At 41.9% G+C, this 16,258-nt stretch overlaps 1 protein-coding gene across 3 annotated transcripts in view; it reads right to left on the bottom strand.

Annotated features, from left to right (window-relative positions):
- Positions 1-16,258, bottom strand: part of B3GLCT (beta 3-glucosyltransferase) — a 121,038-nt gene that overhangs the window by 91,948 nt on the left and 12,832 nt on the right. For all 3 annotated transcript variants that reach the window (XM_007960068.3, XM_007960067.3, XM_007960070.3), the window contains exons 2-3: positions 13,847-13,896; positions 5,727-5,766 (exon numbers count right to left, since the gene is read on the bottom strand). In XM_007960068.3, coding sequence (XP_007958259.1) covers positions 5,727-5,766; positions 13,847-13,896 — 90 coding nt within the window. The remainder of the gene's footprint in view (positions 1-5,726; positions 5,767-13,846; positions 13,897-16,258) is intronic.

Here is a 16,258-nt window from a genome sequence, read left to right as displayed (position 1 = left end):
TTAGGTGTTATCTCCAGGAAATCGGCCACAGCAATTCCTCAGCAACAGGGCTTTAGCACGAAGTCTGCATAAAGACCATCTACAACACCCCATGCTGGCAGTATTCACCAGCCTGCTACAGATGCACCTGCAGGCAGCCAGCTTTTTACAACGGCGAGCAGGAAGGAAACCCGAGTATGTCCTGCCCACAAAGACCATGAGAGGGCTTGCCAACGGCAGTAGCAAGGCTGCACCCCAGAGAAACACGTTAGGCCTCCCCAGGTTCTGAGCCTATAACAAAGAAATGGATAAAACAGTGATTGTGTCAGCACCCTGCCACTAGATAGGAATGCTGGCAGAGGAAGGTGCCACATAAATTGTAGCATTCAGCCAGATAGTCAGCGAAGCCATGTAGGGTTGTTGCTTGTACTAACTATATAATATATATATATATAAAAATACATAAATATATAATATATAGTAACTATAAAAATCAATAGTTCGCAACAATATAAACATAAATATATTAAATTGGTTGGTCCCTTGGGAGAGCTGGGAAGGAAGCTCTCCCCCACCAAGAATCTTTCTCTTTAACACCTCAGCTCAGAGACTCTAATTTGATTTTAATTTTATTCCATTCTATTTGATGGTTCTTATGTTCTATTCTACAGCTCCATTCATCTATTCACTTGCTCAAATATTCACACAACAGATAGTTCCATAGTGTAGCCATCTAGATTCTAAAAATAATCTAAAATGCTCTTTGGTTAAAACTCAATGAAATATGTAAAAGGAAATGCTGAACAGCCTACTGAATATGACCTAATTCCTTTCCTTTAGGAGTTTATATAAATAGGAACATTCCATATACCTGTCTCTATTTTAAAACAGCTTCTCAGCTTTATATGTTGGACACATGGGTAAGACTTAAACAGGTGTCTTCAGTTTCAACTGAATTCTTATCTTGGATGTACTACATCTGAAACATTAATATAAACTGACACATCTAAAGAGGAGTTATAAAGGTTTCTTCTTGTTAAGAATGCAGTAAATAAGGCTGCGTGTAATTTTTCTAAAATTTAATAAAAAGATGCACATTCCCAGTGATCCAGAAATTCGACTCTTATTAATCATCCTTGAGAAACTCAGATGTGTGCACAAGGATATATGACAAAAGTGCTTACAGTGGCACTGTGTAAAATAAAATACGGAAAGCAACGAAAATATCCACTAACAAGATATATTAACTGGAATACTACGCAGCAATAAAAATTAACCAGTACTACATGTATCAATCCAGATGGATATGGCAGATAAATCCCATAGTTATAATGCTGAAAAAAGCAAGCTGCAAAAGAATATACAAATCAACAGTTTGCAACAATATAAGCATAAATATATTAAAATGTATATATACCAAACATATACACACATAGCAAGTGAAGGTATAAAAGATTACATGAGTATGATAAATACCGTATCAGGATAATGGTTAAAAGGTTTCAGCTGTGTTAATGGTATTTAATTTCTTAATCTAGGTGATGTTTTATTTCTTAACCTAATGAACATATAATACATAAATGTTCATTATATTATTCTCTTTATAACTTCTTACATGTTCAAATTATTTCATAATACATTTTTTAAAGAGCAGATTTCTCTATCAAAAGGTTAATCCTGGCTGGGCATGGTGGCAAGGACCTGAACGCTCAGCTACTTGGGAAGCTGAAGTGGAAGGATTGCTTGGGCCCAGGAGTTTGATGTCAGCCTGAGCAACATAGCAAGACTACATCTCTAAAAAAAGAAAAAGAAGTTTAATCCTGTTCATCACAGTAACCAACTCCTGCCACTTCTACCAGCTCAGCAAAGCTCCCACTGTCTTCTCATGAAGACAACAGCACTTCCACGCAGGGAAGACGATTTGCAAGAAGATTAAAAAGCAAATTCTTCTCATACATACCTAGGTCATGTCCTGTCAGTTGTATCTGTCCTCTTTTTAACATAGCTACTAAGAAATCATGCTGGCCTCTCCCTTTTTCCTACACTTCAATCATGCACGCTTCATTCATTCATTCAGCAAACATCTTCTGAGTACCTCCTCAGTGTAGAGCTCTGCGATACAAGAATGAGTGAGCCCAGTCCCAGCCCTGGAGTGTCTGAGCCTCGTTCAGAGGCAGGCCATTATAACACAAAGCAGTAAGTGGAAAGCCAGAGCTAACTGAGCACAGGGCACTGGAACCCAGAGGACCAGGGGCGAGTGCAAGGTGAGCTTCTGGGAGGAGGTATGTCCTGAGTTTCCTTTAAAAAGCAGCAGACACACACCCACAGGGTAGCAGATCAGTGGGATCGATCACCACAGAGCCCACAGCCTGGGTTTTCTCTGCAGTATCCCTGAGGGGACGGCCATGTCTGTCAGGCATTTCTGAGAAAAGGACAGGGCAGGGTACAGTAGGTGATAAAGTTAGAAAGGGAGGCAGATCCGTTAAGTCAAATCATGAGGGATTTATATACCATGCTGAGAGGCTTGGGCTCTAGATTAATACTATCTTTTTTTTTTTTTTTTTTTTTTGAGACGGAGTCTCGCTCTGTGGCCCAGGCTGGAGTGCAGTGGCCGGATCTCGGCTCACTGCAAGCTCCGCCTCCCGGGTTTATGCCATTCTCCTGCCTCAGCCTCCTGAGTAGCTGGGACTACAGGCGCCGGCCAACATGCCTGGCTAATTTTTTGTATTTTTTAGTAGAGACGGGGTTTCACCGTGTCAGCCAGGATGGTCTCGATCTCCTGACCTCGTGATCCGCCCGTCTCGGCCTCCCAAAGTGCTGGGATTACAGGCTTGAGCCACTGCGCCCGGCCTAAATTAATACTTTCAAATGGGGAAGGGCCTCAGGAGCGAAATGGGGTCCCAGGCAGTGGGGCCTTCCCAAAGGAGGGAAAGAGGACACTCTCCCAAAGATGGGGAAAAAAAGGTGTGGAAAGACCCTCCCCACAGAGGGAGTGGTGAAAGTTTGGGACAGAGAATCAAATTTAGGGCCAGAAAATACTAACGGTTAGGTATGGCCAAGGAACAGGATGCAAGGGGGGTAATATCGAGGACAAGGCTACAGGGGAGGGGAGCTCCTGTGACCCTGATCACAATGAATGCCGGAAGTTCACTGACATGCTACTCAGCCCCAACCCAATCCAGAAAAGAACTAGGTTAGTATAGTTAGTACAGTTTGGTGCTGAAAACAGCTTATGTGTTTAAATTCCTGCATTCTTCACACCAGTACCAAGAAATATTTTCTGACATACAGCCTAAGCGATACCTTCACTGAATCACATTCTGGCTGAGTCCAGATCCCAGAGCTTATCTTGGTAGCTGTCTTCTCTGTGTATGCCATCCGAGCACCTGACTCTTAAGCTCCTGCTGCCCAGTCGACAGAGCTAAATAAGACAATTCCACCATTTCCTTATCATCTTGGCTGCACTTCTTTAAACTCACTGCAATCTGCCTTCGGCAAACACTGTCACAACCCAAAATGGATCGTCACTGTTTCTCCTCCAGGACTGGGCAATAAATGGGCCGCACACTAAGTGCCTGACAATAATAATCAGAGCGACAGGCTAGAAGGGGAAGATAAAGAAATTAGTCAAGGATACCTAAAGGGCCAATGCAAAGCCAAAGCTAATGGTGAGTGGCAGAGAGTGCTCAGGAAAGGCAGCAGGGCAGAGAGATAGTTAGAATAGAAAATGGATGCTGGAGAGCAATGATTCTTCTTTGAAAGCCCGAAGAAACCAAATGCTCTCCATGTCTTCAGTTGCTGAGCACCTACCATGGGCAAAGCACTCTACTGTAAAATGCTCATCTTCCTGGTCAGAAATTACCTAGAAAAATGGGTTTCGTCATGCTGGTGTTTTTCTGATGAGAAACCAACATGATGTTCTTCTGATAAAAGCTGAGTAACAAGCGGCCTTATGATTTAATGCTAAGGGATAAATACGCATGCATACACACACCCCCAAAAACACACATGCACAAAGCGCCACTCCAATTATGTTTACTTGGTGAGAATAATCATACACTAGTGAATCTATCAATCAGGCAGCAAGCAGGAGAAACAGCATCTCGTGCGTGGAGGCTATCTCCCAGCTCTGACTGTGAGCCATGCTCTCGGTGCCCTGAATCTACTGTTGTCGCTGCAACTGCACAGGATCTGTAGTAGCCTCCTGGTCTTGTAGGCTCACACAAAGCTTGTGACAAAGAAGCCCCCTGGGTCTTTTTCAGATGAACTGATACCAAATCAGGTTTCGCTCGACTTGCCATGTGCAATTGCAAGAATATAAATGTACTTGTCCAAGGTAACTTCCCCTTTGTAGTTTCAAGCCCATGTTCCAGACTTGCATCATTAATTCATTTAATAACCAGAGACTCATCTGCTCCCATAAACTACAAATAAATGTTCAAAGCCACCAGAGTTGGTAGCAGGAAAGAAAATCTCCACATGGAAAGGTGTGGCTAAACCATACAGGGTGTGATAATACAGAGAAGAAAAAGCAACAAATTGATGTGGTTCCTTAAATACATCTGCTCTCAGACCCCACAGACCCCAACACAGTCCCCTGTGGGCCCTAGATACGCCTCCCCAAAACAGGTCATCCTCCCACTTCCACGTGGGGGCAGGGCAGGCTCTCCTGCACTTCTGTACCCCTCAGAACCCAGGCCCAGGAAGAGAAGGCCTAGAAAGGAACACTTTCCTTTATCCTTTTCCCTCTTATCTAGAGCTCGCCTTCCAGGTCTCCATGGGAAATAGTGGAGAGGAAGCAAGAAGAGTATGTCGTTCCCTTCTTGTTTCCTGGAACCCAGGCTTATCCATCATGAAACTAGAGGTGAGCCAACCACCTGTGTCTGCAGGGAAGCTTCTCCCATGGACTGCATCCCCCTGATATCATGGGCCTCTTGTGAGGTTCCACTGCTTCTGGTGTCCAGGTCCTGGCTGACTGAGTTCCAGACTTGGGTCATTCTTCCTACCCTGGGAGGAAACACACTGACAAAGTTCATACCCTTCAGGGACAGACTCACCCCTACACAGAGGTGAGGCCTTACACACTGGGCATGCTTCCGATGAAATTTTTGTTTTAAGTCTAACCCATGGTCACATTCCTGAAGATACTTACAATATATGGCAGGGTGGGTGTTTCAAAAGGAGTACAAATAAGGAATGGGCTATGATAGAAGTATAATGCCTTACGAAGGAAGGGCTTACAGCTTCCAGGCCAGGAGGCTTGGGACGAGTCTGGCTGACGTGACTGGTGAGCTGACTCCTGAAAGGCATGGAGGTGTCTGCAGGCCAGCGAGCGGAGAGCCTACTCCCGGGGGGCATGCGTAAACGCCAGTTTGTCCTTTTCTCCCACACTGTGTGGGTCCTTAATAACAGAGACCACGTCTCCTTCCTCTCTGCATTCCCCCACAAAGCCCACCAGGCATGGGGCTTTATCGTTATCAGAAGCTCAATGAATGATGCCAGAGGGAATTAAATCCAACATATCTCACTGAGTAAACAGAAGTCTACCACATGCCAACATGCCCGTTTCAGAAGTGCTTGCCCCACATCTTCAGGAGAACAAACGTTAGGCTGGGCCAAAGACAGAATATTTGGACAACAATATTTACCCCATAAATAAAATCAGAAAAATAATCACTTCATGGAAATATAATTCATACAAAATACACCTGAGTACACACTCTTAGGTTAAAAAAATCATTACTTACCTAGGTCATTTTTCCTTGATATACCACTTTTCTCCAAATCCTATATTTTAAATGAAAGAGAAAAAGATGAATCTCGGTACATAATGAAGCCAGCAATACACTGAGTAAACATGCATGGTGCATGGTGTGTATCAGCACACGGAAGGAAGATTTGAAAACGGGGCCTTGGAAACACTTCCCTAAAGAAATGAGACGGAAACCTAAGGTACCACGGAGCAACGATGTACTTCTGCATCATGACAGACCTCTTAGGCTGGGCTGTGCCCTTCTCATGCGATCTTGGGCAAGTCGATTGAGCTGAAGCTCTTTCCTACTGTATAAGATGCAGTGACCGCTTAACTGGTTCATGAGATTCTCAGGAGGGTTCATTTTTAAAGCCCTGTGAACCATAAAGCATTATGAACATATCAGAGGATAGTCTCGATTCTGGCAGGGTGCTCCTCATAAAGATGAGTTCCACTAATTAACGCACTTCATCATCTTTTGGGAGCGGACATACTGTCTTCCAGAATGTTACCACAATGTTCTCTCCTACCTGAGGAGTAGTCCTAGGGGCCTGCACAGGGCCTCGGAGGCCAGCCTATGGCGGTCAAATTCAGGAGCACAGAGGCCAGGTGCAATGGCTCATGCCTGTAACCCCAGCACTTTGGAGGCTGAGGCAGGTGGATTGCAAGGTCAGGAGTTTGAGACCAGCCTGGTCAATACGGTGAAACCCCATCTCTACTAAAAATACAAAAATTAGCCGGGGATGATGGCGGGCGCCTGTAGTCCAGTTACTCAGGAGGCTGAGGCAGGAGAATCGCTTGAACCCAGGAGGCGGAGGTTGCAGTGAACTGAGATCGTGCCACTACACTCCAGCCTGGAGGACAGAGCTAGACTCCATCTCAAAAAAAAAAAAAAAAAAAAAAAAAAAATTTCAGGAGCACAGAAGGGGCACTGTAAGAGCTGGAGAGCTCCAGACATAGAAATCTGGATGTGGGCAGAGAAATACCTGACCTTGACTCTGTGTAAATCAAGGGAAGAACTCTCAAAAGATTTCTCTAGCAAAGTGCAAAGCGTCAGCAGCTAAATCTGCCATTTTCATTGTCTTCTCTGCAGACTAAGAAGGAATTTTCTCCCTAATTGCCCTTTCCTGCTTTCAACAGCCATATGCTATAATTATGACAATTGGACGGTGGCAAATATCCTCCAATTGTCTTCACAGACTGCAACAAGAAATGTGGTCGTGAGCCCTTACCAACAAAATTGGGAGCAGCTTAAAAGCCAAGAGATGTATCCACAGAGATGCACCCTCTAAGATACCAAAGGGACCATGAGAACACTTGGGGAGGAGAGAGCTAAACACAGGGAAGCGAACACCTTTAGTGGCATATTCTGAAATTATCTTTGTCTCCAGACTAGAAATGCCACTGAGTAGAGGAGAACCTATAGTTATATGCTGATTTGTTAACTCTCAGGATGGATCAAGTGACACCTGACTTAATCCTGATAAAATATGTAGACCTGGAAAAAATTACTTAAAAAGACTGGAAAGCTCAATCCAGTTCGCTGAATGCACTGAACCAAAGCCAGGCTATCACCGTAAGTCAGCATGCGCAGACTTACTCTAAATGCCACTCCTGACCAGGAAGACAACCTGCCCTCAGGGAAGGCGCCAGCCTCAGCTCCAGAGGAGCCATTTGGCTCCACTGGCAACCCACCACCTGCCCCAGGCCAAGCTGCCTTCTGGATGCCACAGCTTTGGCTGCCAGCTGAGGCTCCTAGAAAAATAGAATTGTTAGATCTAAAAACAGCACTGGAGATGATTCAACCCAGCACTCCCCTTTTGCAAATGAGACAACAGAGGCTCAGAAAAGATAAATCATTTTCCCAAGGTCCACCAGTCGTTCTGGCCACAGAACCAGAATTGCAACCCAGGTCTCCTAACTCAGTCCCAATGCTCTTCCTCACACCACCATGATAACGCCTGCCCAGCCTTCCTCGGGAGAATGTAGAAAATACACATCATTAGATGTGAACAGATTTTGAGAGTGAGCTAAAAAATAATATAGAAAGCAAAAGTCACCTTTATCAACAAGTTAGAAGATGAGAAATACCCAGAATGCTACAGTTCTAGACTGAGCAACTGAAGCTGCAAAACCAGCTGGGCTTTCCATCAGATAGCTATCTTTGTGAAATCAAAGAAAAGCAACGAAATGATACATCCTTCTCTTTGCTATTAAGCACAGCAGCTCTGTTGACTGACACAACAACTAGGAAATGATTAGCCATTTCAAGGGGTTCAATCTGTAAACTGTAAAAATAAAATATGCAAGAAACAGTTGAATTAGGTGAATTGAGATGGAACCAAAATGGTCTTGACTAATTTCCCCTGTGAGAAAGAAAATTAGACTAAATTAACGGAACAATTAAAATTCTGTCTCCAGCTTCCCTTGTGAAAAGACTTAGTTCTTCCTAAGATGAAGGAAACACATGGTTTGTTTTATTATTTCTGCTGCCACGTTTCTTACGCTATCAATATCAATCAAAATGTGCTCACTGTCAAGGTTTTATAAGTCAACTGAATTGCTATTCAGATACAAAAGAGATTTGCTATTAATCTCTACCCCACAGACAGCTCCTATGCTAGTCAGGAAAACGCATATTAAAGTCACCCTTTGACACAGGTTTTATTTTTCAAGTCACAATAGATTTGAACACTTACAATCCATACATGTAATGCTTAGTTTATAAGTCCTTCATTAAAAGAAGATAAGACATCCTCAAAGAATTTGATATGGAATATTTTAAAGGGAAGAGGAGTAAAATGGAATCTCCCACCAGTGCCCTAGAGACTCTGAATAAAATAATCAGATGTGTTCATGATCACACTCAGTTGGCCCTGGGCTCTAATTCTGCCTGTACCACCAACTATCTCAGGCCTGTTTCAACCGGAATAGGAATAATAATGACAAGACCCACTTCACAAGATTGTGTTGTAGGTTGAACAAGATAGTAAAATGCTGAGCACAGGGTCTGCACAAAGCAAATGCTCAATAATTATTGGCACCTACCCTTTTTTCATCATTATCATCAACTACTTCATATGAAGTCAACTACCTCTACAACAGAAATGTAACGGACAAAAGTAAAGTTCCTCTTTACTTTGATTTGTTCAGGTAGGAAAGATGGCTTATGCAACCTCTTAAAAGGCTGCTTATAAGATTTGTTGTTGTCTTATCAGGTAAACATGTAAACAGGACCTGGCATTGTTCTAAGCTGTAAACAGGCACACTTAATCTTCAAAATGGCCCTGTGAGGTAGGTCCTACTACCCCATCTTACAGATGAGGAGGCTGAGCACAGCGAGGTTCACTAAGTCTCACAGCTGGCTAGTGGTGGAGAAGACATGAACTTCAACACTTTGGGCCAGGCGTGGTGGCTCATGCCTGTAATCCCAGCACTTTGGGAGGCCGAGGCAGGCAGATCACGAGGTCAGGAGATGGAGAACATTCTGGCCAACACGATGAAATCCCATCTCTACTTAAAAAAAAAAAAAAAAAAAAAAAAAATTAGCTGGGCGTGATGGTAGGTGCCTGTAGTCCCAGCTACTCAGGAGGCTGAGGCGGGAGAATGGCATGAACCCAGGAGGCGGAGCTTGCAGTGAGCCAAGATCGTGCCCCTGCACTCTAGCCTGGGCAACAGAGCAAGACTCTGTCTCAAAAAAAAAAAAAAACAAAGAACTTCAACACTTTGGTTCTCACGACCAGTGTTATGCCTGTCATTCAGGACTCAAAGTCACAAGGACTTTGAGTGCTACCACAGGACTAGGTAGCACTTTAAATGTGTCACAAATGATCCTCATTATTGCCAAATACACACATCATAATGCATAGGGCTGTGTAATATAAAACAGTAAAGTGAAAAATATTCAAGGATTCAGAAAATTGGGATTCTAACTTTACTTTTTAATAATCACGTGTTTAGGTGATGAATCACACTTACTGATTTGCGTATGTTGAACCAACCTTGCCTCCTAGGAATAAAGCCTACTTAACTGTGGTGGATTAGCTTTTGATGTGCTGCTAAATTTGGTTTGCTAGCATTTTTGTTGAAGATTTTTGCAACTATGTTCATCAAGGATATTGGACGTTTTCTTTTTTTGTTGTGTCTCTGCCAGGTTTTGGTATCAGAATGATACTAGCCTCACAGAATGAGTTAGGGAGCAGTCCTTCCTCCTCTATTTTTTGGAAGAGTTTCAGTAGGATTGGAAGCAGCTCTTCACACATCTGGTAGAATTTGGCTATGAATCTATCGGGGCTTTTTCATAAACCACATGATCATCTGAATAGATGCAAAAAAAAAAGGCTTTTGATAAAATTCTTTCATGTTAAAAACTCTCAACAAATTAGGCATCAAAGGTACATACCTCAAAATAATAAAAGCCGTCTATGACAAACCCATAGCCAACATCGTACAGAATGGGCAAAAGCTGGAAGCTTTCCCCTTGAGAACAGGAACAAGACAAGGATGCCCACTCTCACCACTCCTATTCAATATAGTATTGGAAGTCTAGCCAGAGCAATCAGACAAGATAAAGAAATAGAAGGCATCCAAACAGGAAGAGAGGAAGTCAAACTATCTCTCTTCACAGACGGTAAGATACTATACCTAGAAAAGATCTAATAAACTTCAGCAAAGTTTCAGGATACAAAATCAATGTACAAAAAGCAGTAGCATTTCCATACACAAATAACATCCATGCTGACAGCAAATCAAGAAAGCAATCCCATTCACAATAGCCACAAAAAGGCCAGGCACGGTGGCTTACACCTGTAATCCCAGCACTTTGAGAGAGGCTGAGGCAGGTGGATCACTTGAGGTCAGGAGTTCGAGACCAGCGTGGGCAACATAGTGAAACCCCATCTCTACTAAAAATACAACAATTAGTCAGACGTGGTGGCAGGCGCCTATAATCCCAGCTACTCAGGAGGCTGAGGCAGGAGAATTGCTTGAACCTGGGAGGCAGAGGTTGTAGTGAGTTGAGATCACACCACTGCATGCCAGCCTGGGTGATAGAATGAGACTCCCATCCAAAAAAAAAAAAAAACAAATAAGTAGCCACAAAAAAGAATAAAACACCTAGGAATACAGCTAACCAGGGAAGTAAAAGATCTCTATGAGCATTACAAAACACTGCTGAAAAAAATCAGAGACAACAAAACAAATGGAAAAACATTCCTTGTTCATGAATAGGAAGAATAAATATTGTTAAAATGGCCATATTGCACAAAGCAATTTACAAATTCAATGTTATTTCTATCAAACTACTGATGACATTCTTCACAGAATTAGAAAAAAAATTCTAAAATTCATTTGGAACCAAAAAGAGCCCAAGTAGCCAAAGCAATCCTAAGCCAAAGAAACAAAGCTGGAAGCATCATATTACCTAACTTCAAACTATACTTCAAAGCTACAGTAACCAAACAGCATGGTACTGCTACAGAAACAGACACATAGACCAATGGAACAGGTTTGAGAACCCAGAAATAAAGCCACACACCTACAACTATCTGATCTTTGACAAAAACAAGCAATGGGGAAAGGACTCACTATTCCATAAATGGTGCTGGGATAATTGGCTAGCCATATACAGAAGATTGACACTGGACCCCTTCCTTACACCACACACAAAAATCAACTCAAGATGAATTAAAGACCTAAATGTAAAACCTAAAACTATAAAAACCCTACAAGAAAACATAGGAAATACCATCTGGACATTGGCCTGGGCAAAGACTTCATGAAGAAGACTACAAAAGCAACTGCAAGAAAAACAAAATTGGACCAGTGGGGCCTAATTAAACGAAAGAGCTTCCCCACAGCAAAATAAATTATCAACAGAGTAAACAGACAACCGACAGAATACAAGGAAATATTTGCAAACTATGCATCTGATAAAGGCCTAATATCCAGAATCTATAAGGAATGTAAGCTAATCAACAAGCAAAAAATAACTCAATTTTAAAAATGGGCAAAGGACATGAACAGACACTTCTCAAAAGAAGACATACATGCAGCCAATAAGCATATGAAAAAAAATGCTCAGCATCACTAATCATTAGGGAAATGTAAATCAAAACCACATGAAATACCATCTCACACTAATCAGAATGGCTATTAATATTAAAGAGGCAAAAAATAACACATGCTGGCAAGGTTGCAGAGAAAAGGAACACTTACGGCTGGTGGGAATGTAAATTAGTTCAGCCACTGTGGAAAGAGATTTTTCAAAGAACATAAAATAAAACTACCATTCAACTCAGGAATTTCATTATTGGGTATATACCCAAAGGGATATAAATTGTTCTGCCATAAAGACACATGCACATATATGTTCATCACAGCACTATTCACAATAGCAAAGACATGGAATCAACCTAGATGCCCATCAGCAGTAGACTGGATACAGAAAATGTGGTATGGATACACCATGGAATACGACACAGCCATAAAAAAAGAATGAGAACATGGACTTTGCAGCAACATGGAGCTGGAGGCCATTAGCCTAATCCAATTAACGCAGAAACAGAAAATGAAAAACCACAAGTTCTCACTTATAAGTAGGAGCTAAACACAGTGTACACATGGACACAAATAAGGGAACAACAGACACTGGGGTCTATTTGAGAGTGGAGGGTGGGAGGAGAGCAAGGATTCAAAAACTACCTGTCAGGTACCATGCTTCTTACCTAGGTGACAAAACAATCTATCCATCAAACCCCTGTGACATGCAATCTACCCCTGTAACAAACCCGCACATGTACCCCTTGACCTAAAACAAACGTTGAAAAGAAAAAAAAAAAAATCATGTGACCTTGGTCAAATCAGGTAACTTCTCTAAGGCTAAGTTGTCTCTGTTGTACATGGGAATATTTGCTTTAACAAATAACAGGATCATTGAGAAGATTAAATTAAATGTGTGAAATGCTTTATTAATCATAAAAGGTCTTAAAATCGTAAGAAATTAGTATTATCATTTCCCCTGTGTAAGAATCTCATAGTACAGTTAAAACAGATATTAAATACTCTGTTGATAAAAGAAACATACTATTAAAAAAACGCATTTACACCAATTGTGGGATAAAAAATAGAGTCAACTGAGCTTTAACTAATATGACAAAAACAACTGACATTTTAAACTACTGTTTTTCTTTTTTACGTGCTAAACTAATCTAGTGCAAAGCCCAACTAATAAACATTTAGAGCCGTTCCCTGACTACAACCAATGATTAAAAAGCAGCAGCTCCGAGATTGGGATAAGCACTGCCTGCTCTCTGCGAGTCCCCTGGCCTAGCTTTCTGGTTCTGACTGTCTGGTAGTAGAGTCACCTTTGGGGTCTCCCACCCAGCCCCCAGCATGCTCTCTCATGCCACCTTCAAGGTGAGACTAATCAGGTGTCTGTGACATAGTAAAATCCTTTCACAGACTGAGATAATTAAACCCAAGGTTAAGATATTTGGTAAGACTGGGCCGGGTGCAGTGGCTCATGCCTGTAATCCCAGCACTTTGGGAGGCTGAGGTGGGTGGATCACCTGAGGTCAGGAATTTGAGATCAGCCTGGGCAACATGATGAAACCCTCTGTCTACTAAAAATGCAAAAATTAGCCGGGCATGGTGGCGCATGCCTGTATTCCCAGCTACTGGGGAGGCTGAGGCAGGAGAATCACTTGAACCCAGGAAATAGAGGTGGCAGTGATCTGAGATTGTGCCACTGCACTCCAGCCTGGGTGACAGAGTGAAACTCGGTTGCAAAAAAGAAATAAAAAACGGTATTTGGTAAGACTGGGGAAAACTATGGTATCCAAGCAAGACTATTAAAATGTCCAACTCTATGTCAAAACACCTTTTTTCTCAAAATAACTTTAAAACCAAGTGAATCGGCCTTAAATATTAAAGGATTTTTAAAAAGCAAGTCTATCTATAGGTTGTGTTAGGGATTCAAAATGTGTTGACCAACATTATATGAATTCATATAACAATAAAAATGATAACAATTGAAGAATGAAATGATTACAGTTCCCATTAGAGAAAATACAAACGAATCTTGGAAGGAAAAGGTTTGATCATTGGGATTAGTACCTGAGACTGCTTGACCTCTTTCTTTGTATCTTCAGAAGCCAAACCAAAAGCTGGAAAAAAAAAGAAACATTTTTACATTAGAGTTAGCAATTCAGGTTAATTCTTACATCCAACAGTTTTGCTTATAATAAAAAAAGATACTTTAACAAGACATATTTTGCTCATTTTTAAGCAGCTGCATTGCTGCAAACTTGTTATTACTGGCTTTCTTCATCTCAGACCTAAAATTATTCATCAACACGAAGCCAACACGCTTCGGCTACCAAGCAAAAGAAATAGTACATCAGACAAATTCAAATCTGTGTATGCCATTTGTGTCTATAGACATAAACCATAAAATAGATGTGTACAAAATACTACTTCTTAGAAACCTTAAGTCTGGTGCCTTCTTAAGCAAAGGGGAATTCCTGAGAATCTAGGAGGAAGAAATACAAATTCTCACCCTCAAAATCACTGCCAGAGCCTGGCAGGCAACAGAGCTAAATTTAGAGCAAGTTTTTTCCTAAGGGCTGCAAGGTTAGAAGTGTGATGCAGATACTGCTACCAGCGAGCACAGAACCTACTAAACCCTAACAGAACCCTACTAAAGCAATGGGGCTGGGAGAGTGAGGGAAATTAAAATCACTCTCCATTTAGAATGAATGAATGTTTCGATTCAGAGCCATAATAGACAAAGATATCCCTAGAGCCACATTTAGGCTCTGCATTAAAAATAATAACAACAACATGACAGTAACACTCTGAAAATATAAAGCAAAATGACAAGCCAAACAGGAAGCTTAACAGAACAAAAAATAGTACCCTTCATTTTACAGCACATTTCTCCTCAACAGCTAAGAGGAAAGCATTGCAGAGTTCACTTTCTCCAATTAGCACTCACAGGAGTAAAAGGCAGTGCCATAGGGCAATGATGTACTAAAAGAGTGGGAGAAGTGACACCATGGAACAATAATGTACAAGGAGTGTCAGCAGAGGGGCTCCTTGGTGGCAGAGGGGACCCTACTCAGAAGCAGGAGACCACTTCACCCATTTGGATCCCTTCTAATTCCTCCCCATCCCCACCCCCAGACATCCATTGCCTCAAATATTGCATTAACATTTGCTCAAAAGAAAGAATCTAAAACATCTTCACACTAAGAAGCAAATGACTAACATGGTTTCATCGTTTCCATTTCCAGAATGACATTTCAAAAGGCAGGGTGAAACTGAAATCTAAGCCATATGAACCTCTATGTGAACAATTTAGGTAACAGTAGACATTATACAAGGCCTCCCTGAGACCACCTCACATAAAATAATAAATCCCCAATTCCACACCCTCCTTATCCACCTCAGTCTGCTTTACTCTTCTCCAGAGCACTTATCACCAACTGACATATATATTTATTTATTACTTATCTTACATGTCAGCTGATTATAAGCTCCACAAGGGCAGGAATACAGTTATACTGGGTTTTGGCGGGGGTGGGGGCGGGGGTTGTTTTGTTTTTGTTTTTTGAGACAGGGTCTCACTCTGTTGCCCAGGCTAGACTGCAATGGCACAATCTCAGCTCACTGCAACCTTCATTCCTGGGCTCAAGTGATCCTCCCACCTCAGCCTCCCGAGAAGCTGGGACTACAGGCAGGTGCCACCATGCCCAGCTAATTTTTGTGTTTTTTGTGGAGACAAGGTTTCAAAATGTTACTCGCCGGCTGGCCTCAAATTCCTGGGCTCAAGCAATCCGCCCACCTTGGCACCCCAAAGTGCTAGGATTACACGCCTGGGCTACTACCCCACCAGGAATACAGTTTTATCTATTGTTTGCCACCACACCAAAAGCACAGCTAGCACACAGAAGGAACTCAATAAATAGGTACTTAATAAATGAATGAGTGAAAGTCTTCACTCTGGAGGACCCTAGGGTCACATCACATAAGGACTGCCTGCTCCCTATACTAGGCAGCGCCAACCCAGTAGAACAAAGAAGCTTAGTGCCTCTCACCTTTATTTTCAACAGGATCTAATGCATTTTCTCACTTTATACACACACACACACACACACACACACACGAAAAACAAAGCCCAATCGTTACTTCAAGTTCTAAGAAGAAAGGAGAGATTTAATTGCAAAGCCATTTAAATTCTGCTTTTGGGTACTTAACTTTTTGGTTTTATTTTATTTACTTCTAAGCTAACATGCACATTTAAAACTCTGCAGAAGATATCAAAAACAGAATTACTTAAGAAATATCATACAGGGAGGCTGCAACACGCTAACACATCTTAGCACCACAGAATTCCAGAAAATAGAATATTCTGAGAACTTGCAAGATACAAAAACTGTGATCAAACTAATTCACGACTTTGATTCAAAACTCCATCTCCCGCTGAGCACGGTGGCTCACATCTGTGTAATCCCAGCACTTTGGGAG

This window comes from Chlorocebus sabaeus, chromosome 3 (genome assembly GCF_047675955.1).
Source record: "Chlorocebus sabaeus isolate Y175 chromosome 3, mChlSab1.0.hap1, whole genome shotgun sequence".
NCBI classification, from domain to species: Eukaryota; Metazoa; Chordata; class Mammalia; order Primates; family Cercopithecidae; genus Chlorocebus; species Chlorocebus sabaeus.
The sequence above is the reverse complement of the archived record's forward strand: the minus strand, read 5'-3'. Positions and strand labels throughout refer to the sequence as shown.